A 26197-nucleotide genomic window follows, 5' to 3' on the forward strand; every position below is an offset into this window, starting at 1 on the left:
TAAAATGTAAAGTCTATTCTAAAACTTTAGCGAGGATATAAGACACTCAAAGCAAAAATAAAAAAGATATTTGTTTCTATGTAAGGTCCTTCATTTTACTAGATTTTATAGGGGTTATACATATATATACATTTTTTATTAATTGTAATCAAGATTAATGAAAAAAATATTTCATTTTTCAAATGCTGAATGTTAGTATCAATTTTTTATTTACTTTAATTTTCATCTATATAGGTATTTCATGCCAAAAAAATGGCACGAAATTGTAGCTGTACCCTAAAAACATGATTTTTTAAACAAAGGCTTTAAAGGCCAAATCTACATTATTTGAAAGTTTTAATGGTCATATTCGTGTGCTATGGCTTAAATAATAATAACAAATGTGGGTTTCACCTTGTGGGCGCTCCAAGGCCTTCATTTTGTTTCATAGTGTTATACTACAAAATTACTACACCATTATAATTATGAGCTATGACAATCTTCATATGGAAAAAGAAGAATCCAAGAAATCAAAAAGACAAAACAAAGGAACGACTTTTAAGCCAAACATTTAATTAAATTCAACAACTTTAATTAAAGTTACAAAATATATGAATAAATTCTAAATAAGGCAATATCAGGATAAATAAAGAATTGCATATAATCAGATTTATTTTTTGTAGGAGTAAACTCAAAAGTATTGGCGATACAATGTAGATTCAAAGGAGGAAGAAGCATTTTTATAAATCTTGTGGTGTATTAAATTTAATACTGTGTAAGTCCTTATTTAGGACAGAAAACTACAGTGCCGTCCAGTTTAGTTTAGTCTTGGAAAAGGACCGGCAGTCTTAAGGATAATATTAACTATATCTGAGTTCACTAGCAGAGGATTAAAGTTACTAAGTTTACCTTTAAATGAAAAGAAGTTATTGATTTCTGACCAGGTTTAGAATGTTATAAGCTTTAAGAATTGCATACCTTGTTACAAGTCTTTATTCGGAGAATTTTAGTTCAAGGGATACTCGGGTGAAAAAATAAGGTTAGAAGACCCCTAGTCTATATTGAAGAATTGTATTTTTTATTCCAAGTTCCTACATAAAGTTGTTTATCCCAAAATACTTTTCTCTAAAGTACCTACTTTCAGCTAAATATCAATATATTAGTTTTCAAAAAAAAATATTGTTATGTACAAATTCTAAAACCTTTATAATTTAAAAATAGAGCCCTTGGAGGTACATTATACTACTAAATATGTAAGTATAACTATCTACATACTTTGAAGTTTTTTATATGAAACATAATCTCTTTTAATGAAAACCTCTTTTTCTTTTTTCTTTTGTAATTTAAAATTCTTAGATGTATACACAATTTCCTTAAGGAAATTATTAATAACATTTTATTAATAAGAAATTATATCTAAACAAAAGAAATTACATTTATTATGAAATAAGTCGTCTCATAAATATAATTTAAATTATATTGAAATATGCAAATTTACAACTAACAAATATGTACTTGAAAAAAAGTTAAAACTAGTTTTATTTCTTATCCATTATAAGCATGAATAAAAATAGAAATATAATTGTCGTTTTAAAATAAAAAAGTTTATTTTATCATATAGTTTTTTTTCTTCAATAACGGGTTCCATTCGAGTCTTGAACCACGTACCTCCCTTGAAAATTAGAACCCGACCTAAATTCTTGAACTCCAGGACGATTGAGTCGATTAGAGACTTCTTGGTGTTGTAAAGAGCTTTGTTGAACTATGATTCAAGGTATTTTTAGAAAAAATAATTTATGGGAATCAGGTTGGGGGAGCTAGGAGGAATCAACGACTGAATGTAAGAAAATGAGTGCTTAACCCCAATTTTTTCAGAAAATGAACTTAGTAAAAAATTAATTGAAAAGTGTGGAGGGGCCAAGTCTGGTAATTTATCCCAGAATAAAAATATTTAAAAAAGGATGATTTTAACCCTTCCTCTCATGAATTAAAAATAGGTTATTAAAAAAAATTATCTTTCTTTTTGCTATGTTTTGAGTATAAGAAACATACCCCAAGGAAAAAAAAATTGTACCTTAGAAAAGAATTACAAAATGTTGCCCTCAAGCAACATTATGAAGTTGAAGTCTTTAATTGCTAAAAAAATAAAATAGTTATATTTTAACATTCTATAATCATTATTATACTTACATAAAAAAATAACTTTCATTTAATAAAATACTGTTTTTTGATTATTTTAGTATGTAAATAATTTACTTATAGTTTCCTAGACAAAATTATATTATGGTTATTAAAACTGAAAGGATTGAAACAATAGTAAAACAGGTAAAATCCGGTATTTTCGATGTTGAAATACATTAATATTTATATTTAAACACATATTAACACAATAATTTTTGTAAGTAATCCTTTTTTTTTCATAATAGAGACTATTTTCTGAAATGTTGCTCCTCGGAAAAGTTATGAGAGAAAGGGTTGAATGCAAATATCATCCTTCGCAATAATGGAGAATCACATAATATGCCATAAAAAACTCTTTTTGAAATAAATTAGTATACTTGGAGAATGTAAGTCTATTTTGAAGGATATTTCTGTATTTCTTTACATTTAAAGATGATTTTAAACCTAAAGAAATTATAAAAATAATCAAAATGCTCAAAAATTTGAATAATTTGTTTATTGGCAATTTATAAAAATTGGCGCCATTGGGAATGTTTAAACACCTCAGTATTTAAATCAGTTTAAATATAAATCTTTTTAAGTTATTTTTTTTTACTATTGAAGCTTTTGATGATCTAGACAATATATCTTTGATTCTTCTTTATACATGAAGTATTTTAAAAATTGATATTTGTAACTTAATTCATGGGATAAAAAAATATGGGACATCTCAATGCACAATGATACTTTATTTTTGGCATACTTTTTTTTATCATATTATTTTTATATTACAGCAATTAGTGAGTATGTGTACAAAATTTGGGATTTATTGATCAACATTTTAATGAAAAGAGTTGTTATCAAATATAATTTTATTTGGACAACAATTTATTTAATTTTTTGTCAAAATATACCATATTTTTATGTTACCTATATTACTATAACAACGGTCAGAAAATACGTATACAAATTTTGAGACATAAGGATTTTTTTTTGTTTAAAAAAATATCATTTCAATAGAAAAAGGTGTTGAAATATGTCAAATATTTTATAACCTCTCTACATATGGATTATGAAAATTTAAAAAAATAAATTTTAATATTATTACTCAATAATTTTCAGGAGACGTCAGCCTTTTAGAAATCACCCATTTAGAATGTATAAACAACTATTTCTTAAAAATAAAAACTATTGGTTTCATTAAAATATGGTTAAAAGTGGTCTAACAACTTCCTTTTTAAAGCGTGACATTGTACTAAGATACCATATCCAGTTTTTAAATTAAGAATAGCTTGGTTTAAGAGATCACCTGCACTATGTGGTCACTTATTCAGTTTTTCTTGCCAATCGCTTAAAATAGGTTTGACTGTAGTTCATTAGTATATTTTTTCATTTTGAAAATCATTAAATGAAGTTTCCTAGAGATACGTCTTAAATTTCTCTTTTTTGTTTAACATTTCCAGCAAATATGTCTCCTAATCATTCGATTTTCTATTGGATGTACTCTATAGTTTTTGTGTTTGTTAAAATATATTTTTACGCATGATTGTGTTATATTTCTCAACTTACAGGGCTATACATTAACTTTTCCCCTAACCTATATTGTAAGACAAGTTAGGAAAACACTTTTCCTATCCTACCCAAAAGGCACCTGTCCAACAGTTTGAGATTACTGTATACACTTCTGTTACGCATAGAAAATATGCCAGATGTGTAAGTTGTTCTTTACGCATGGGCAAAAGTGATAAACAGAAAATAATGTCTTTTGATGCAAATTGGTTTGAATAAAGCACCAATGATTATAAGATAATAAAACTGTGCTGTGTTCAAAACAAACTTAATTTGCATGAAGTAGGATTGACTATCTGTTCGGACAGCATATACAATGTATTAACCTGTCCGACAGAACATTTTGCCTGTCGTTGACGGTCAGACTAGTGTTAATGCCCTGCGTTTTAAATGAAGATGAATAAAATATCATTTGTTATTTAAAAATTAGAAAATTCTATTAATGTTGCATACTACTTTTTTAATAGGAAAATAATTAAATACCAATTTAAAAAAATATTTCTCCGAATTCATATAGGTATTATTTAAAGAATCTATTTAATAGCTAGGGTAAATTATTTTCCAGCAAATGTAAAATAACAATAATATAAGTATAAAAGTTTATCTCGAGCAGATTTAATGCATGGCTTACTAATCCCTACTCTGCTTTTTATGTACATCATTACATCAATACCTACCTCATTATAGTATGGGCAATTTGTACTTTCTTTGACTGATGTATATTTTTTCTGATCTCCAACTTGAACACATACCACTGGATCCATATTGAGCCCAGCAAGTTGCCTTGCCTCAATTACTGTAATACACACTTGGAAGTCCTGTGCCCTCAGGCTTGTTGATACAGCATTGGAACTTTGCTTGTTTCTGTTCATTAAGGAGAAAGAGTTATTATTTAAAAATTAATATGTTATACTTTATGTAATTAGTTTGATTATTGAAAGTGTATATAATCTGTACATTTTAATATTTATATTATTGAGAGATGCAACGGTTGTGTGATCAATACCGCATATTCAATATTTCTGTATTTCATTTAAACATAATATTTTCAAGAGAAACAGGTTAAACAAAAATAATTAAAATAGTTTATATGGCATAAAAACACGTGTGATATCATTTTCTGATTAATAATGAAATTTTTAGACAATCTTCGAACGAATTACAAAATAAATTACCTCTATCCTACAAAACTAATCTATTTTAATTCAAAATTCTTTTAATTGAAATCTTAGTATTGTCTTAATCTCATATATGAACTAAATTTTGCTAAATGACTTCTTGTCTGTCATAAAAGTAAGTATTTGACATTAATTCAAAATTAAAGTTTGACTATAAAGTATATATAAAAATAGTAGTGATGAAACGTCTGATGAATAAGAGAAAATTACAAAATTAGTTTTGAAACTATAATACATTTATTAAGATTTTTTTATATATTTTTTTTTGGTCAAAAGTCGTTTCTTGGTTTTTCATTGGGATTTCTTGGATTCTCTTTTTTTCAGTCTGAGGACTGATGCCTATAAATGTAGCTGCAAAATCATTATATTGTAGCTACTATTTTGTATTATACTTGTAACCTCATCAAAAACTGATCAGTATTACTTTGATTCCCAAAATTTGTATAAAGTAATCAATATCAATATTTGTTGTTTTTAATCATTATTACACTTTTGGTTACATTTTCTTTATTAATTTATTCCATTGATATTGGATTACAATAAATGAAGAGTATATATATATATATATAAAAGTAATCAATATTTCATATAACTTTTTATCAAAAATAAGAATTTAATGTTTCTACTAAAAGAATAACAAGTTATATTTTGTTGAAAACTCTAACTCATGTCCCTAAGATTATTTTAAAATAGGATTTTATTTTTAAATGTCTTATATTCAAACAATTATTTTTCGAACTTTAATTTATATTTACGAGTGCTAAATTAGAATGACACAATTGTTATCAATATCAATATTTGTTGTCTTTAATCATTAATTATACCATTATCTGTATATAAGTTAAAAATAGGATAGATTTATTGTACATACAATTAAAGACTTGAGAATGTATAATCATATAATTTGTATATCATATAATTAAAAGCCTTCAATTTTTGGGTCTTCTTTTTTACCCAGTTCCCTAATTGTGTTATATTAAAATGATGTTCATAAACCGAAAGTTAAATATAAATCTACTACCATTTAATTACACTGCATTTCATCTTAATAAGGTGGGTAGTTAAGTATTGGGTCAGAACTCTCATAAGTAAGACTAGTTGACCTTTATGGAGTAAAATATCCACCAATCAAAAACATTATTATTCGTCAGTTCCATATCGAAATTTAGAATTTGTGGTAAGAAAAAATACTATTTAAATAAGTATCTTGTAATCCAATATATTAATGTAAATCTTTCATACAAATGCCATAGAAATAATATAAATTTTTGATTGGAAGGCTTTCTACGTTTTGCTGTTTCATAAAGAGAAGTTCAAAAAGAATAAAGGACGCTATTGTTCCATAAAATTACAGTAACTCTAAAAAAAACTTTTGATTGATTGACATAAAATTAGTTATAGATATATAGATCTTGATATCCAAATAAACACTTTCTTATTTTAGGTACATGTTGTTATATTATTCCAACTAATACTATTACATAATTGAGTTGTACAATGACATTCTCAAGTCTTTAATTGTATGTACAATCTATGTAGTCTATTTTTAACTTATATATAGATCAAACATATCAAAAATAATAATTATTATGTTAACAATTCAATTGATATACTTATTATTTGATTCGTTCAAAAAACAAAGTAATTTCTTTATTATAGCTTAAAAAATGGAATGGAATGGGGGGGGTATGAGAAAATAATTATAATAATCAATAGCTTACTTTTAATTCACGAATATTGTTAATGCACCATGATTTGAGATTAAAAAATAAGGGTTTTATACTTTTTTAACTTTTTTTGACAATATCTAGCAGATGTTGCATAAAAGGAAGAAAGCAAATATTTAAGAACACATTTTATTGACAAAATTTATATTATTGATTTTTTCCTCAAGATTATTTAAATATGTTTAACAACTTTTGCTATTATTAAATTCAAATACTTAAATATTCATAGTTTAAGGATTGAATAGTTACATATTTTATTCAAACAAAACTTTTAATAAATGTTTCCAAATAATATGTACATTGCATGATTTACTGTATAATTATTGTTATGTACATACTCGTAAATAAATCATTTGAATATAAAACTTTTCGCTGACAAATATTAGATTATAAAATATTTATCCCGCATAAACATTTTTTTTTCTTTCAAGAATAGCATCTCTAAATGTTTGCACAATTCGTAATCACAAATCTAATTATTCCTTCTTTTTCACGTGGTGAATTAAAAATATAAGTTCTCGCCAAAATGAAAATACATTTTTATTGCCTAACCCATTAATAAATTCACCTGAAATTCAACATTTTAGCAATTACCATGCTTCAAAAAGTGTGAAAGCTTCTTTTTTCTCTGTAAAAAATTTGAATTATTGTTTTTTTTATTACACGTAAATTTAATGACAAAAAATGTGAACAGTTATATGTGACAAGGTAATCACTGCTTACTACAAGATTATAAAAAAACCATTTATGATTACTTTTTTTTGTGCTTTCAAAAGCTATCAAGGGAAATCATAGTGATGCTTACTTTTATACTTTTATTGAGTATAGAATGAATGATCTAACTAAAAAGAAGAGGATAATTTCTAATTCTTTAGCTTTTTGAGGAAAGCGTAAAACCTATTTTTGATAATGATTAATCAGAGACTTCGAAATGCAATAGATTTAATAATTTATAGTTAGAAAATAACCGTCATTATCCGGAGTAATTAGGCATCAGTTAAAATACAAATTTTATTTGAGTAATATAGAAGTTAACTCCCCAAGAAATCCTCAATGTAACGTAACTACTCAATATATAAAGTAATTCAAATGTTTTCTATCCTAAGGAATGAAAGAGTAATAATAAGAGTTTGAGAAAAAAATAAATAATATAATGGGATGACTGATGAGTACTCAAGTCTCTCGAACTCTCACAAACAAAAACAAACATCCCCGTATCATTGTTAAAGGACCCCTGTGATAAGTAATTTGTTTACATATCAGTGTTTAATTTTATTCAAATATTAATATGTACTGAAAATGCATTTATATATTAGAGATCAATAACAAAAACAAACAGAAGCAGTTTTGGATGTTCCATGCTACATGCCCACCCCGACGATATGTCATTACTGCTACTAAATTTGTCATAGACGAAAAATATGTATATGACCTATTCATTTTTTTTTTTTTTTTTTAATTTTGATAGGTTCATTTAAAATAATAGACATTTTGATTTTCAAATTGGTATTAGAAAAATTATTCTTAGATAAGAAATTGAGCTATGTATAATCTTTCGAAAATATTTATATATTTTCTGTACAAAATGGCTAAATATAAGAGAAAAATAACATTGATTGAATGGAGTACATAATTTTAGTACTGCGGTCCCGTGTACATAGATATTTCTCTTTCACTTCATTGTACTGGGCAATTTTGTCACTTAGATAATAAAATAATATATATGCAAAAATGGTTATATTTTAGTTTAATATCTTATTTGACATTAAATGCTGTGATTTATGTATATTTTTTGTTCAAAAGCTGGGCAAAATCATGAAAAAAGGCGTTTTAGAAAAACTTTCAGGCCGATGAAGCAAGGTATAGGGCATACTTGGATGAGTTTCGTCCTTCTCACATCTTAAAGCATGGGAAAAATGCGGAAACCTGTCAAAATTCAAAAAAGTAAATTTTTGAATAGGTAAAATATGATATACATCATATTTAACTACCTATATTTAGCACCCCTTGTATACACGTCCAATGCTATCTGTACACGCCTGCAATAGTTCATTAATACGAATTATATTAGATCAAAGTATGTTTACGATGTACAGCAGGGGCACAATTGACATTGTACTCTGAGACTGTTTTCCATCTACACAGACAGACAGACAAACTTCGGTTTATACACATGGATGACAAATATTGATTTGATTGTAATTATTATTTATTGGAAAACTTACTTTGAGAATAGTAAAAGAATGTATGCTTCTCGACCAATGGAGGTATGATTATTTTTGTTATAGAAGCTCTTATTTATAAAAAAGAAGAGGAAAATCACGTGTGATAATTTTTAAGTTATTTAATTTCCTTACAATGTTGTACCCAAATCAGTCTGTAGTTTTTCTGTGATCCTTCTCACAAACGGACAAATATTTGCCTCGATTACATAACCTCTGTTTAACTTTGTTGGTAGAGATAACAAAACAAATAGAAAAGATAACTTTTACTTGAGAACACATTTTGTTCAAGATATAAAATTGTATTTTTTTAGTGTATTTTTAAAGTACTAACAATATTTAATTTTACGAATTTGGAGACTTATATCTAAAAAAAAAAGTAATTTTGACTTGCTTCATTGTTTTACTTTTCTTAATTGCAATAACATTTTCTTCAATATAATATTTCATCCACTTTCTTTTTACGTGCCATCGTTATAGTGTTTTTTTGGTTTTTTTTCTCTCAACTGAAGAATCCTTAATTTAGATTAAAAGCTAAATTGAATTGTTGATGTGTGTATACAATAAAACAATGGCTTTTGATTAACTTACATAGAGGAAAAGATAAAAATAAAGTCAAATATGAATATATATTTAATTTAAAAGAAAAAATATAGTATATAGTGCTCCAAGAATTAAAACATATTAACATATTTTGATTTATTAAATAACAATGTAGTCGTATTAATGAAATATTGGAGGCGTCTGTATATAGAATCAATCGTGTATAAAGGTTGAACTTTGTAATCCAGGATGTAAATATTTTTTAAATAAGAAGGCTGTCTTATTCAGGGAACACTGAAATGAATATGGAAGATTTTTTAAACACTGCAAAGAAGAAATGAATAACTCATTCCATGTGATTATTCTAGTTTTTTTGTGCACTTACAGACTTCATGGTTAAAGTTATTAACGTATTTTTGTTTTCAACAATTGTTAATTGTTATATATCTACTTTTATTTGGTAATTATAAATTTGTAGAATAATATACATACAGTGTGCCATTCTAGGGACCTATATATGTATTACATTTTGATAGGAATTATTTAATGAGTTTATTTACGATTTCATCTAAAAAATTGATATTTTGCATTTATTATTTTATACAGAATGTTTAGCTGTTGTCCAGGCTGTAGGACTGGTTATCCTAAGGAAAAAACTAATCAAAATCATAGTGAGGAAGAAATTGTTGAAGAAAAATATTATCTTCATAAGTTTCCAAACGATCCTAAACTTATTAAAGTATGGGTCAATTCCATCTAAGAAAAAACGAGGAGTCAAATCAATATTCAAGAATCTGTAGCAAGCATTTTCCTATATCAGCTTTTAATAATGAAAGAACGCATACAAATTCAACTCGGCAAAAAATATATAGTCCACTTAAACGATATAAATTAAAATATGATGGTGTTCCAACAGTATTTTCGGATATTTCAAAAAACTTGAGAAAACAAACTTTTCCTGAAAGAACAACAACTTTATTTACTTCAACTAAAAGGTTATACTAAAGAAAATACGTATTAACATTTTAAAGTAGTCTAAAATACATTGTTATTTTTCCAGATTTGAGGATCTCAAATCAAATGTTTATTTCAAGAAGATGAGAAAAAAAAATCACGGATATTAAAGAAAAACCCTCAATAAATCGTGTTTACCCAAAGACATTGCATAAAGAAGACTTCGTCATGTTTTTCGCCTTATCATCACAGGATCTTGTTCCTTACATTTTGTTTAGTTTAAAAGTGAAACACTTATTCCTAACCGCCAAAGAATCTAGCATCGTCCAACCTGCTCTTCTACATTTCTTGCTGGTTCTAAAATTTCGATGTTAAACAACGGCCGTAAAATGAATACTGTATTTATAATGTAGATTACCAGCTGAGATTGCCCATTTTGGAAAAATATTTCCCTATATCTAAAATATTATTTTAAAAGACCGAAATTAATTTTAGTTTTCTTTATTATTATTTATAAGCGTTGATGGAAAGTGCCAATTAGATCTTCATCAATTTAAATTGATCAAATACATTAATACAATCAATGTATATAAATAACAACACGGATTTCAAGGAATGATTGACTTTATAAAGGAAATATGCCAACTTTACATCTATTGTTTGTATATTTGTTCATTTTTCATGTATCTTAAGCTATCATTTGCATATATCTACATAGTAAAATTAAGTTAATGAACTAAACATGCATAAAATGATAATTTAAACACTTAGAATATGTTAGAAAATATTAAATATCCTTATTTCAAATCTTTTATTTATGCAGAGTTATGTTTAGTTCTGTAAAATTCCCAGGATAACTTTTATTTAATAAACCAGTATTCATTTAAATTAAAATACATATGCAAGATAAGATATCTATTTAACAAAAAAAAAAATTAATTTTTTTAAATACATTTTCTCCTAAGCTTATCATCCTATTTTGATAAAAACCAATGTACCTATAATGAAAGTTGAATAAAAAATATATATTATTGTCAATATTATGCCTTGGGAACAAAAATGGCCTTAATTCGACCTCAGTAACGAAAGTAGGCCTTGATGATAGTCTCCCTTATTAGATTCCAGAATTCCTCCAGATTGCGTCACATCTTCAATTTTCTCAATTCAGGGCTTGACATGATCTTCCAGAATTTTTAAAATTATCTAGTTCCGTGCGGATTGTAGCAATAGCAATCTGCCTTTTCCACGATTGTGAATTAAATACTTCGTTGATCGATGCCATTTATTTTAGCTGCCGCTAAACACTTCAGGCATGTCCTGTGCATGCTTTCAAAGGCTGCACATTGTACATATTTCAGCACTTTTTAAATAATATTTTTTCCATACATATAATTAGAATCTAACGTATAAAATACAACAGAAGTACACAATACTCTGATAAAAAACACGTTATTTTTTAATTCCAAATTCAATTCTCATTTGATCCTCTAATTGATTTTCTTATTATGTTGTCACATTTGTTCACAAGGTAATTTTTAAGTTTTAATCCAATTTTTGAGTTAGAAAAAAGGCAAAATCAAATTATAAATTAACTATATTTTAATTCCAAAAAATTACTTATATTAATTAATAACATGTAGGCTGAACAGTCCAACGCTGAACAAAGAAAATATGTTTTTTTTTCTTTCTAAATTGTCTGTTTTTAGTAAATTACTATTAGTTATTTATTTTTTAGTTTTTTTCATTTACTTTTATAAACACTTAATGGCATGTCTTTTAAAAAGTGAAATCGATCTAAGATCCCATATCCAGTAATCTAATATAGATTAGTTTAAAAAAAGAAAAACCTGCTTTGAGAGGTAACTTGCACTAATCGGTGATTTTTTAAATAAAATTTTCTTTGTCCGATCGCCTTATATAGGGTTGAATGTAACAATCGACTAGAAAGTTCCGGCTTAAAAAAGAAAACACGTTATTTTTCGTTCAAAATTGTTTGTTTTTTTAAATTAATATTATTATCTATTTTTTTTTATTCACTTAATGGACCGGAGTACCCCTAACAATTTTAAAGGTATTGATTAGCTGAAACAGTATTTTTCCCAGAAGCAGTGTAACATTAAAATACAAAATTGTTTTTGATGCATTGTTTTGGAAATAACAAAACTAGCGTCACACTTAGCACAATAACTCATAAACTATAGAACAAATTGTCATTAAATTTTGACAGCCGTCTGATGAAGGTTGGCACTAAATAAAAATGAGGCAAATTTAACAAAACATAGGTCCATTTATGTTTTTACGTAGGTATTTTGCAAGACCATGTGTTATGTAAACATCAAATACTGAGTATTGTAATGAATAGTAAATAGTTTTTAATTGTTTTTAAATCAAAGGCGTTCAAATTTAGCATAAGTAATTTTCTTTCCCTTTTCAAATTAGTATTTGCTTTTAAAAGGTCTGGTTTGTCATCAATTTGTTTTCATATTCATTATGGTAAAAATCTTGAGGTTATGAGATAAATTTATTAAACTATAAATGTGTGGTTTTTTAAACTTATTTTCAAAATAATTAGAAAAAAATCGCAAATATTGTGATCGTTAAAGTCCTTTTATACTTGAAGCAATAGCTTTTTATTATTATATTTAATAACGTATAGTTTTAATGTCAAATGTTAAAATAAGGGTCGTTTTCTTCCGAATTTTTACTTCACTGTGTTTAGTAAGGTGATCTATTTTTAGTGGGATCTGTTAGTTTGATTTTTAAGGATCAATTAAGATGTCAATGTTGTCATTTTTGCATTATAATGGTGTTCCTAAGTCTTAATCGAATTTTTTTAGTCAAAATTTTGTATGTTTAAAAGTTAAGAGTTGATTTTTTCTTAGCCCCAAAAATTATCAACACTTTTATATATGTATTTAATTTGGTTTATTTTACATATTTACAAGCAGAGATTACCAACGTTGCATAGTTGAATATAGTGGAATGGAAATAATGTAGAAGAAGAGAGAAAGAGACATGGTTGTAGAAAGAGACAGAGGGAGAAGAGAAGTGTATATATAAAAAAAAGAAGGTAAAAGAGGTTTTATTTTGGTTAAAAACAGCCTCTTAATGACATCAAAGGCCAAAGAAATATATCATAAGAACTTGCTTGGGTATTTAATACGTCTACTAGCTAAAATTCAGACTGATCTGTTCGACCATTTCGAATTCCATGTGTGATAATAACAAAAAGAGACTTTGATTTTTTCAAAATATTGAAAAATAAAGAAAATAAATTAATTTGCTTAAAAAAAGTAACATTTGACGCGGCGTTACCTCGCTCACACAAAACTACACTATGTATTTTGTTGTCAGCTGTCGATTCTCAGTTGATACGCCATTGCTATTTAATAAATAAAGTAATAGGTGATTCTATACTTATGCTCCGTTTCCAAAAGAACAGGAATATAATTTCTAGTTGATCCCTTGTATAGCTACGCTTTTATTGGTACATTTTTAAGCAATGTTATAATACAGTATAGAATAAAATACTTTGTAGATATTAATATTACGATATATACATATATTTTATAAATTGTCAATAATTAAAATGACGGTGATGGAATGGAAGTACATAAGAGATATATAGCAGTTGATATGATGAACTTATTTTGCTAACTACCATATGATTTCGGGCCTTTTTTGGGTTTCTTTTCGGATGAAAAGTTGCCTGATATAATACAGGTAAGGACGTGCTGAGCAAATGGCTCTTAAACTTTTGACTGAAATTTTAAATTTTCAACATTTGCTGCTTTTATTTTTAATTACCAATAAAACGTAGAATAGATTTACATTTTGCCTCTACTGAGAAACAAAGAGTTCATCAAACAATTGGTCATTTTGTAGATAAAATACTGAAAGACACATAGCAAAAGGAGTGAAGTATCTCAATGTACTCTGGAGATATTATTAATACTATAATGTTTACTTAATCATTACTACTCCATCTGGTCAACTAAAGGAACATTTAAAAAACAAAACAAAAAAAAACCTGCTGAACTCTCCCAAATAGTCAATGAATCTTCCTCTCACAGTACTACCCTCTAGAACATAATAACTTTCCTTCATCTCACCTTCCATTCCATTTCTCCTCTTATGCTGTTAGGAGAGAGTAAACTTAACCGATGAAATTCAGTCTCAGCACATTACAAGAGCAAAAGCTCCTTCCGCTTTTACAACACTTTGCTTTAGGCCAGTGATAAGTGGTTCTGAAGCTTGACCTTCGAACCACTAAGGGATAACCCCCCTCTACATTGGGTATGGGTCAGACTCCTCCGTTGACATAATAAGAGAGTTTATTTCAAGGCTCAAACAAGACATACTTCATACACAAAGCAAATAGATCAGTCCTCCTCATCTGAAGACTCTGTGCGTACTGAGTATTCACATGTGAATATTTATTGTTGTTTTTGGAGTATTTGGTAACGATATGATCCTTTACTTTTGATTGAAGTTAATTCTAATTTAATATAAATATGATAGACCGAAATCAACTTCACTGATGGAAGAAAATTAACTGCTTAATTTTAAATAGGCACAGGAATGATGTTTTCAGCACTTCATGTAAAGATTGTGGTAAATTATTCAACAACATCAAACAAGCTTTTTCGGAATGTCCTTCGTCACATACTCTGAGATCATTTTTATTGTTAAAACCTGAGGGGTCTGGAGGACAATAATGCTGATATAATTAAGGCAATAATTATGTTCGGTGTGTCATTGAAAAATAAAAATCCTACTTCTAAAACTAAAGTTAGAGTACTTAGCAAAAATATAACTATAAGGGAACACATACTTCTGGAGAATATTTGTACAATTTTAATTCCGGCGGTTGTATGACACGGAGCGTTCAAATAGAAGATTTCTAAGACTGTCACTGGCTTTTTGGACTGGTCCTCTGTTATTATTAGATCCATCAAACTCATCTGGACATTTTTGTATATTCCAGAAGATACTAAAACTTTTTAGAAGAAACGAGCTAGTAGTTAAGCTATAAACAATTTTGTTCTTACTTTTACATTTTTATATTTTAATAGCTTGTTTCTTGTTTATTTAAGTGATAATTATTCAATTAGTATTTTATGCATACTTTGAGTATTTTTTTTTTTTTTTTTTTTTTTTGTAAGGCTTAATCTGGTTAAGAAATTGTAAATTAATATGTTTAATTATATTTCTTCAAATACATCTTCACCAAAATTTTTTAGATAATTCTTATATATTATTTGCTATTTAAATAAGGTATATATACATAAAATTTGGCTTCAACTATGCATACATATAATATGCAAGTATTTATATAATTATAAGTAAAATATAGTCATACAACTTAGGTTTAATGAATGAATTTCTTGAGTGTCTTTTTTTTTTAATTCTAAAAATAAATACTTCAACCGCAAACTCATAAAAATTACAATATTTAGAAAATTGAAAATATTATAAAGAAATTAGTTTAATGATTTTATAAAAAGATAAGAGGGGTTAATTCAAGACACTTTAATATATCTAAGTATTTTTTTTCTTACTTTTGAAAGAAATATTTATATAAACTTTTTTTGCTTCACTGCTTATTTAAGTAATTTATATTCAAAGATAGTTAATCATCTCATAAGAAGTGTTAATACCATATATATACGAATTCTTTCAACAATGATTTGTAATGATATACAAATTCCATTTTACTGAGTGAAAATAAGTTGTTTATGAAAGTTCTTGTAAGATAGAGCTTATTCTTAAGACCCTTATCACTTATTTATCATTCATAGTCATAAAAAATATCATAGCTTATATTATAGAAAAAGATTCCATGTTTTATTTTTAAAAAATACCTATTTAAATAATAGCATCTCCTAGGATTTTTGTTCCACTTTGTATTTTTCAAATTATCCAATGTTTTTATGGGGGTGTATTCGCAAATAAACGTAGATAAAAATTGAAATCAGTTTAGAATTCTGAGCTAAAAGATTAATAATATATTCTTGGCTTGATTGGTGGAAATTTAGACGCAATAATTGTTCCCCTGTGAAATGCATTTACAGTCATATTTTCCTTTGATACATTATAATAGATGAAAATGACAACTTTTGAGACATTATTTTTGATTTTCCTAATCGAAAAAGCAGTCTTCAAATTTGATATATATTAGAAAGTCCCATTCAAAAAATATAATATAAAATAAAGAATGACTTTTCTTATTTTTTTACAGCCTAGTAATGGCACGATAAATTTGAAATGAGATACGAATCTCAAAAGTTATATATTTTTTGTTATCTAGATAATTTTTTCTAAAACAAGATAATTTATAATACTTTTTTTATGTACTTATGTTTGTTACCACATCTAATTTCTATACTCAAAATCAACTTAAATTTTACCACTCACCTTATTTTTAAGCAAATTCAAAGGATTTTAAGTAATCTTGAGGTTGTTTTTTTATTCTCTCAGTCTTAATTTCTAAAATAATTGATTCGCATGATTAAATGTAACAAATTGTATTACTTAAGTTTCTCTTGGAAACTCCACATACGTTGTAAGCTATAAATGCACTGGTCAAAATCATGAATATTCATCATATAGTTAGTATATCCACCAACAAAGTTGAACAGAAGATATGTTTTTGGTCGGTTTGTTTGGGAGCAGGATTACGGGAAAAGTTACTAACCGATTTTGGTAAAACTTGGTAGGAAGATGAAATACAATAGGAGGCAGTTTGATTATGAGAGGAATTTTTTTTTTGTTCGTTCTTAAGAGATGTTTTTTTCTATTCCGATATTTCGTACTAGACCATAAGTAAGACTGAAAATTGAAATTTATGTTGACTAATATTTAGTACAACGTAAATTAAAGGTTTAGCCGATTATTTTTTTTTCTCCCTTGTCTAAGAACAACGTTTCTTTCCCTAATTTTTTTTAATAAACAAAATAAATTAGGACCGGATGTAGCCGATTTTTATCATACTTTACTATGAAATCAGCTCAGAGCAAAAAATTGGCAGAATTAAATGAAACCATAATGATCTCAAAGCAGTTTAATATCAGCATACAAAAACTTAACACTAAATTTAGAATTCTTAAATGACAGGTTATCAGATGGCACCCATTAGAGTACTTTATCATAATTAATTCTGGTGTAATTTGACCTACTTCTTTCTCCAAAAATTTCATCAAAATACTCCTTTTTGTATAAAAAATGTTTTTCAATCAATATATATATTTTTTTAACTACCATTCATAACGATTAGTACTAGAAATTTAATAAAGTATTTATTTATTTTTAATGATTTTTTTTATTTTCCTTATTTAATAGATCTACTTAGTATTCAGCTTGAAACTAGATGTTTATGTGTATGTTAGATATATAAAATTATTTGTTATTTTTCTTTATATTTTTTCGCCTTTCTATTCTTCTTTCTAATAACTGTACATGTATATATAGTTTTTGTGTTTCCTATCAATATTACCTTACTTTTACATGAATAAAGAATCCATGAACCAACAGAAGTTACAAAGACTTTTTTTTTTGTCTTTTTTCTTGTTATCAAAAAGTGAAGAAAGGAATATCTTCTGCTCCTCTCAAATACTACCTAGGGCTGGGTCTTTGGCTTTTGAAAACTAGAATACTTGAAGGTATATTTTTTAAATGATATTTTTCCTTTATGTTCCACTCACGCTCTCGGTCGGTTTTTGTTTTTATTTCTGTGAGAGTGAACTTCTTAGACCTTCTTCTTTTCTTGTTCTTTTTTTTGTAAAAAAATTTAATATTTATTTCTCGAAGTATGAAAATCACTTGTTTATCATTTTGATGAGTTATTAGGAACTTTAAATACAAGTTTGGATAGCCAAAAAGGATTTTTATTTTTTGTTACAAACTTCTACTAACAAAAAAAAATAATATTGAAGAGCCTCTGTTACTGACTAATTTATTTATAATGTAAATTTTAACTTGTCAATACTTAGTATGCTTTTTGGGATAGCGTGTCTCAACTCATCGGTCAGATTTCCACACAGGGGCAGGGAATGATACCCCTTAACAACACTCTACTTTCAAACAAAGTACCATGTAATGATTCACTATAAGCATTGGCTTATCCAAAAAATACGAGTGATATATTTTCAGTCCTTGTCCAAGATGGCAGAGCAGACTAACATGCTTCAACTGAAGTTCCGATCTTAGAGAATGTGCATGTTTCCTTTCAAAATGATAAAAGGGATGATCTCAATAAAGAGGTAAATACAACTTGTGGTGGATCTAGGTTTTGGGGAATTCTTTCAATTGTTCGTAGGAGAAGAAGATAACTCTTTTCCTACAAAGGATGAATTTCTAGATTTTGATGTGGTCGAAATAGCAATTATGAAGTTAGGGATACCAGAATACGATCTTTCCCACTTTACATCAGAGATATTTCTGGGAAAAGCAATGATAGTAGTAGTTAAATAACCATTGAAATTGTGAAAATTCTTGAAAGGTTAGAGCTGCCTTTAGAGTATATTCAAAAGGCCAGTAAAAAAATGTTCTTTATAGATATAACCAGTTAAAAATAACTTGGAGTTTCAACGCACTAAAATATTTCAGATACAGGCCCTCCGGTGTGGGAAGAGTATCAAAGGACGGCCTCAAGAATACTCTTGGCTTATTTACAGAAGAAATTAAAATGACACGCTATGTTCGCTTGGAGACGAATCAGAACAGTTTAGCAAATACCCAGCACAAAAAGTATTGATTCAACCGGTTGGTAATAGTACGGTTAAATTGAATGAGAAGGGCATTCTTCCAAAATTACCGACCCTTCTTCTATTCCGTGGTCAGATAATCAAAATTTGTCACGACAGAGAAGAGAATAAAGTTCAAATTACTTTCGCTTTAAACATGCGAATATTTTATATACCAAGAAAAAGGTATCGATAAGAGAATACAGGGAATCCACAAAATCATACACGCATACTCTAAAAATAAAAAAAAACAATAATATCACTGTTTCTCAAAATCCAGGGATGTTGAAAGGACAAAGATTATCTGATCCGGAAGACATTGTCGTTCCTGTCTTGATACAAACAAAACCAAAACAAACAAAAGTGCAGACTTATAATTTAAGTACTTAAAAAAATAAAACTCGTCAGTGCTCCCAAACTCAGAATTCAGTCGCAATACCTCCATCGACACTGAATCCGTAGAAAGTCTGTAGAGGACTCATAAAGGAAATTTTAATTTTCATTATTGTTGAATGGATACTTCATACTTTTATAGAATTTCTGAAATTAAGACATAGTAAAGAAGAACGGAAGAACTGGTATATATCTGGATATTTAATTTTCATTTTAAACTAAAATATTTATGTATATTTTTATAATTCAATTCATTCGATTATTTATTTAATTATTAATTGAATAGTAATTGTAGTACTATGTAATAGTTAATAAAAAAAAGACCATATCTTTAAAAAAATATTGTTCTGTGGGGAGAAAGAAAACTTTAAAAAAATAAACTTAATAAGAAAAAACAACTACAGCCCCCTTTTAGCTCATAATGAAAACTGTTATGTCGAGCCTAAATTGTAAACTCGATTGCTTCTCCCAAAAGGGGCGCCTTCGATCTTAATTCATTTGAAATCTACAAGCTTTCCTGAAATTGTATCCTTACTCTAGTAAGGATCCAATAAGAGGCTCCCATTTTCAAAAAAAAAAATCTTAATTTTTGCCTTAAACTCAATCTTTTTTTAGTCAACTATCATATCAAATGCATCCCATCGATGTCAAGTAGTTTTACTTTTAATGAACAAATCTTTTTTGCTTGTACTTATCGTGTCCGATAGCAAAGAAGATTACATAAATGTAGACATTGACCTTTCAGGGGAAGTCTTGATAATTTTTTGCTATAAGTGGCACAAATAAGAACGGGGTTGACTTTTATTCAAATATAGTCTCTGGAATAAAAGAGCAAACAATCTTAACTTTATAAGGTATAAATGTTATTCGACACATTTAAATGATTAAAGGTGTCCCAACTTTAATTATAATGGTTACGAAATTTTAAAAATAAGCGCGAACTAGAGGGAGTTTTTTTAAGTATCGACTTGAAAACTAAAGTTTTTTCGATAAAAAGAATAATCAATAAATGAAGTATTAAAAAAAATTGGGCAAACAAATGGGAAGTAGACTAGATGATATTCTTGTTCAAATTTAAAAAAGCTCCTTAAAGTGTTGGAACGTTGGAGTTCCAATCATAACGAAATATAAAAAGTTATTGACGAATGCAGATACTTGCTAGAGAATAAAACACTTTCTTCATGCTTGGCCCTCCGACGCAAGGAAAGTTCAAAAATCCTTTTTGGTGGCGAAAGTATAATTGCCGGATTTTCTTACAACGAAAGAAAATAAATTGTCCTCATGAGTTAAAAAAAGATGAATGATAGTAGACTGGACATTCAAGAGGATTGCCATAAAAACGAAGGCAGATAAATAAATTATAAATTAGAGCTGAATGAATAAAAAACATCAAGAGTATCTTCTATGCCAAGGAATATAATATTCAGAGTTATATGAAAAGTTTTGCGTCAAGACAGGAGAATGGAGAGGTAACCCATGTCTACATTTATATTACTCCAAAAATCTTATCATTTTACTCGAATCTCTATAGATGTAGTGACTGTAAAAAGCAAGGTACTTGCTCCTTTTGTTTCAAATGAAGAAATTGCAGATAAGAGTTATTGCTGAAGGATTTATATGACTTTGGATCAGCAGAAAAAAATTAACTGTGGCGGCCTCAATTCTCCCCGTCTCATCCGTAGATATCCAAAAAAAATATGAGGAATTATAAAAAAAAATTATATTGAAAGGTCATTATTATATTATCATCTTGCCATTAATACATTCTGTACCATGTGTTTTTATGTCTTAAGTATGTACATAGGTAGAACTGGATGAAAGTTTATGAAATCTTGCCATATATACGAACTATTCAATCGTGTTTGTATAAGGTACTTATATTCAAGTGAAAATTTATCTTTTAATTTGTATTTATGTATTGAAATATATTGTCAACTTACAATATATAAAAAAAGTACCACAAACAAAAAAACATTTTATCATAAAAACATAATATGTAAATGAAGAAAATATTATTCCAATTTGTGTGTACATAGAGTGAAAGTTTTGTTTATCACAGAGAAGAAGAAAAACACCTCTTCCAAACTAGGGTAAGAAGTTATGAGTTCTTGTTACAGTTTTTAGGGTTATTAAATAAACAAAATGGGCTACTAGTCAGTTTATTTGAACATAATTTTTTCTAGTTAAATTTTTAATTGTAAGGGGTTGTTGATTTTGCTAAGGAAGTATCCTTTTTTAATGAGATACTCTTATCCATATGATTGGTTATATAAGCATTTATCCTCATTTAAAGTATTTTTTTATTAGTACTACATACATGTTGGAAATTTTATATCCATATCACATACCTCAATATTTTTTCAACCTTAAAATTTTTTTAAAGAAAGTTTGTTCATCAGATTTAGCGGACAAGTTTAAGTAAAGCTTAAGTATAAATACAAAATCCTGGTGATATCATCCAAAAACGAACACCGTGTGGCTATTATTCTGTGCCTCTGAACCAGGAACACACCCAAGGACGCAAATAACCCCAGAGATAATAACTCTAGGGAACTTAAACTGATGTTAGTAGATACGGTGTCATGCTAGAATTTTAAATTGGTATGATTTGTCCAAATTGGGGGTAATTGGAACAGGATTTATTCCAGAAAAAAACCAACATTTTAAAGACCTTTATATTCTGGCCAAAGGAAATGCTCTCCAGATCTGAACCTTTTGGACTACTACTTGTGAGGCATCTTGGAGAGATAGTCCAATAAACGGGCACAAAACACTGTTGACTTTTGACGGGGCTCTATTGTCGAGGCAGTCCCCAACATTGACAAGGAGCTCCTTGTCAAGGGTTGTGCAAGTTTCAGGGCCTGGTTCGAGGATGTGGTTGAAGCTGGAAGGGGTTGGTTTAAGCGATTCACTTCACTATATTTAAGAGCAAAATAAATGCTGAAATAATTTTGGGAAACAAATTAATTTATACGTTATCCTTAAAATTTCCAGATTTAAAATCCCCACTCTGTATATGTTATGAAACCAATACAAATGTAGAGAGATTGTTGAAAAAGTCTCGAAAAGGATAGAATAACATACTACAAATTGAAGTAATACTTCTAAGAAACTCATGACTAAATAATTAAATATTGAAAGTAATAAAATTACGTTGAAATATATATATATATATTGAAGTTCTCCTGCATTCTCTCAGTGCTGTTTTTATAATGGATTATTGGGTAATTCAACAGTATTGATCAACTTAATCTTACATATGTACTATATGAAAAAGAAAAATGTGAGTTTAAAACACCTGGAGGTAAACAAGGTATGTTCAATAATGTGTACTTACAATCTAAAGTTATATTTCTAAAAAATTGTATGAAAACTTATTGATAGTTTAAACATTAAACTTATCTATGAATATACAATTTTTTTTGTACTTATGATGATCGAGATAATATACTTTTTTATTCCTCTTAAGATATAAAGTACTTTAAAAATTTATATACGTAGCTTTATTCATGGGATTTTAATAAAAAATACGGTGGGCCTCAACACATAAGAAAACTTATTATTTTTTAAGACATACTTTACTTAATGCTCAATTTTTTATTTAAATTACATCATTTCAATAGAAAGAGTTGTTATCAAATTTTATCCAACATGGGCAACAGGTTTTTTAATTTATTTTTACAGGCTCACTATGTTATATGTATTTATGTTTTTACTACTATTACAATAGTAAAGGAATATGTGTATAAATTTTGAGACATATAAATAAATTTGTATTACAAAAATTATCATTTCAATAGTGTTGACGTGTGTAAATAATTTTTTAGTCTCTAACATAATGGGTTAAGATAAAAGGGATATTCAAATTATTATGAATTAATATGAATATGTTTGTTATTCGGTACTTTTTATTGCAAAAACATATACTATATTTAACTATTTAATATGTTACATCTAACATATTAGCTACTTACATATTATATCATATCTTAAAGCAAATAATTAATGGTTTTTTACAAGTGAAATTAGGAAATAATATATATTTATTAATTTAAACTGTATTATTTTTATACAAGACTTTTGTGTGAGAGTTGGATCTCGATTTGGAATTTTAATAATCGGTCAACCAATAAAGGAAATATGAATACATTAGCATTTTGCTCTAAACAACGTAGAAGATAAACTGCAACTGAACTTTAATGACATTTTCGTAGAAAAAGTACCTGTCTGATTATTTTTTCTGAATGAAATCATTGTTATCTAGTTTGTGCAATTTCAGATTGGAGTTGTAATAATCCTTCAACAAATAAAGGAAATATAAATCAATCTAGAACCGTTTTCATATCTCCAATTTCCTAAATCTAAAATTCTTATGTGCTCTGTCAAAAACAACATTTCATAAATATTATTTATCTAAATTACCTTAAACTAACCAAAGTAACAAAAAATGTTCTTTTAAATTTAAAATCATATTGTGACTGTAATTTTGAAAGAGTCTAATGTATAGTTTGTAAAAACAAAATCCTGCACTTCATATTTCCCGATTGTTCCTGGATATATGATGACGAAATTTTGTAATAATTTTTGTGTGTTGAAATATACACAATTAACGTTTCACTTAGCAGCTGAAAGAGCCGAAAGAGTCAATAATAGAAGATTTCAGGCCTATTACATTTCCAGAAGCAAAATACAGGCTTGCTATTGTGAGGATTTTAGTGAACAATGATTTAGATATTAGCAATCTTGAGGTATCAAAGATAACAGGAATCGACAGAAAAAGGGTTGCAGAGTTAAGAAGGGCCCTGGCGGAGACCAAGGACCCTAGGGGAGTGACCACAAGGAAGGATGCACCTGAACACCGAAGTATATTTGACATCCTAACTCCCACATCTACATTCCATGAATTATTTTGTGTGGACCTATATTGAGTCAAAGGACAATAGAGGCCCTCACACCACCAAGAAGACCCTGATCGACTCCATCGTCCTGGAGGGCAAAAATTAAAATAAAAATGTATTTTCTAGAGCCTACATTTGACATTTGAGACCTCCTAATTTGACATCTCCATGTTGTTGTGTACAAAAACCATCCTCACGGCGCAACACCGTTCCTCTTCTATAAATTCAATCTCCTTTAAATCTGGAGCAGCTGTTGCTATGATGTCCAAAACTTCACAAAAACTTTTTATACAACAACGTTTCTGCCAACAAAAGCAGAGACACTGTAAGACAGCTGCATCATTACAAAATCACTGGTGCAGGCAAGCAACGATTTGATTTTGATGCCCTATATTTATTAAATGAACAAACTTTTCATACTTAGTAGATCCCTTAACTTCCTCTATATGCAATACACATATAGGAATGTTTACCTAAGAAAACAAATGTAAGTTCTTATTAGCACTGCCTTCTTTGTTTTATGCAACGTAACATATTGGTTTTTCCTTTTTTTCGTGAAAGCTTATTCTTTGGGTATAATAAAATGTATTTGCTGTAAATGAAATGTTTGATTATTTTATGTGAGGTAGCTCATAAATAAATCCCAGAAATACAAATACAATTTCTTTATGTTATGTTAATAAAGATGTCCAATAGGAAGTGAACACGGTCCAAAAAGTATATATATATGTACACAAGGTTGTGTGACAGTCTGTAGCATGTTGTTTAAGAAAATGGCCCGTGCTGAACAAGAAAAGAAAAAAGAAGTAAATTATAAAAAAAATGAATGTAACTTTGAATAAGAGTTAGTAACAAGCGTTTATAGCTAAAGCTCAAGCAGGGATTGCAATAGATACTAAAGTAGTCCCTAGTTCATCGGTTATCACGTCATTTAAAAAAGAGGAAAAAAAGGGGAGTACATATATTTAGTCTTTAGCCTCCGAGTTTTTTTTTTTTTTTTTTTTTGTTGCTGGCAGCCTTAGCAATGATTTTTATTTTATCATGCTATTATTCTTATTTTCGAGGAGAGAACACATGAGTAATGAGTAGCTAATGGTGAGTGTGCTTAAACAATTATCAAAGTAACACTGAGGATTCGTCGTGAACTGAATATTTGTTGATGGTTACTTACTCTGAACGTTTAAATAACAGGAGATATTGGTTCCTTATCCCTTCATTAAGATTATTCTTAATAAAAGCTTTAGTAGAAAAAGGGAGAGGGACTGGTTGAACTGTTTACACCCCCCTCCCCCTTTCCTTGGGAGTTTTCACTCTAGGGCTATCGGAGATTTTGCAATCTTTTTACTACATTTGGTGGAGATTTCATCCTTATTAGGTGATGTTAAATTTATTGGGACCATTTCTAGTATACGTTGCTTGGGGATATTATTAGAGTGAATACCTATATTCCCCTTATTTGTATTAATTACTGTTTTTTTACTATTTCGATAATTACTTCTGCTCGATGGAGCTATTGAAATGCTTCTAACTGGCCTTTCTTGACCCTAAGGATGAGAGGGAGGGGAGGGTGGGTGGGTTATACCAACTTATTTTGATTTTTAGTCATCCAGGAGTTTATATTTTAAGCGTACCAGATTTTGGGCTAATTTATCAAATTATAAAGCAGGAGACCAGCAAAAACGGAACCTTTGGTTTTTTAGGTATAGTTTATACTATACGCTATGCCAGGTACTACCTCTGGTAGATAACTGATCGTGAAAGGTTTAAAAAAACCAATTTTTTTATTAATCTTCCACTCCTAAAATAATCAATGTTTTTACTAATTTCATT

At 28.0% G+C, this 26197-nt stretch overlaps 1 protein-coding gene across 2 annotated transcripts in view; it reads right to left on the minus strand.

Moving 5' to 3' along the window:
* Window positions 1-26197, minus strand: part of mfr (ferlin misfire) — a 139635-nt gene that overhangs the window by 59772 nt on the left and 53666 nt on the right. For both annotated transcript variants that reach the window (XM_071889923.1, XM_040716615.2), the window contains exon 7: window positions 4386-4572. In XM_071889923.1, coding sequence (XP_071746024.1) covers window positions 4386-4572 — 187 coding nt within the window. The remainder of the gene's footprint in view (window positions 1-4385; window positions 4573-26197) is intronic.

This window comes from Lepeophtheirus salmonis, chromosome 7 (genome assembly GCF_016086655.4).
Source record: "Lepeophtheirus salmonis chromosome 7, UVic_Lsal_1.4, whole genome shotgun sequence".
Classification (NCBI taxonomy): domain Eukaryota; kingdom Metazoa; phylum Arthropoda; class Copepoda; order Siphonostomatoida; family Caligidae; genus Lepeophtheirus; species Lepeophtheirus salmonis.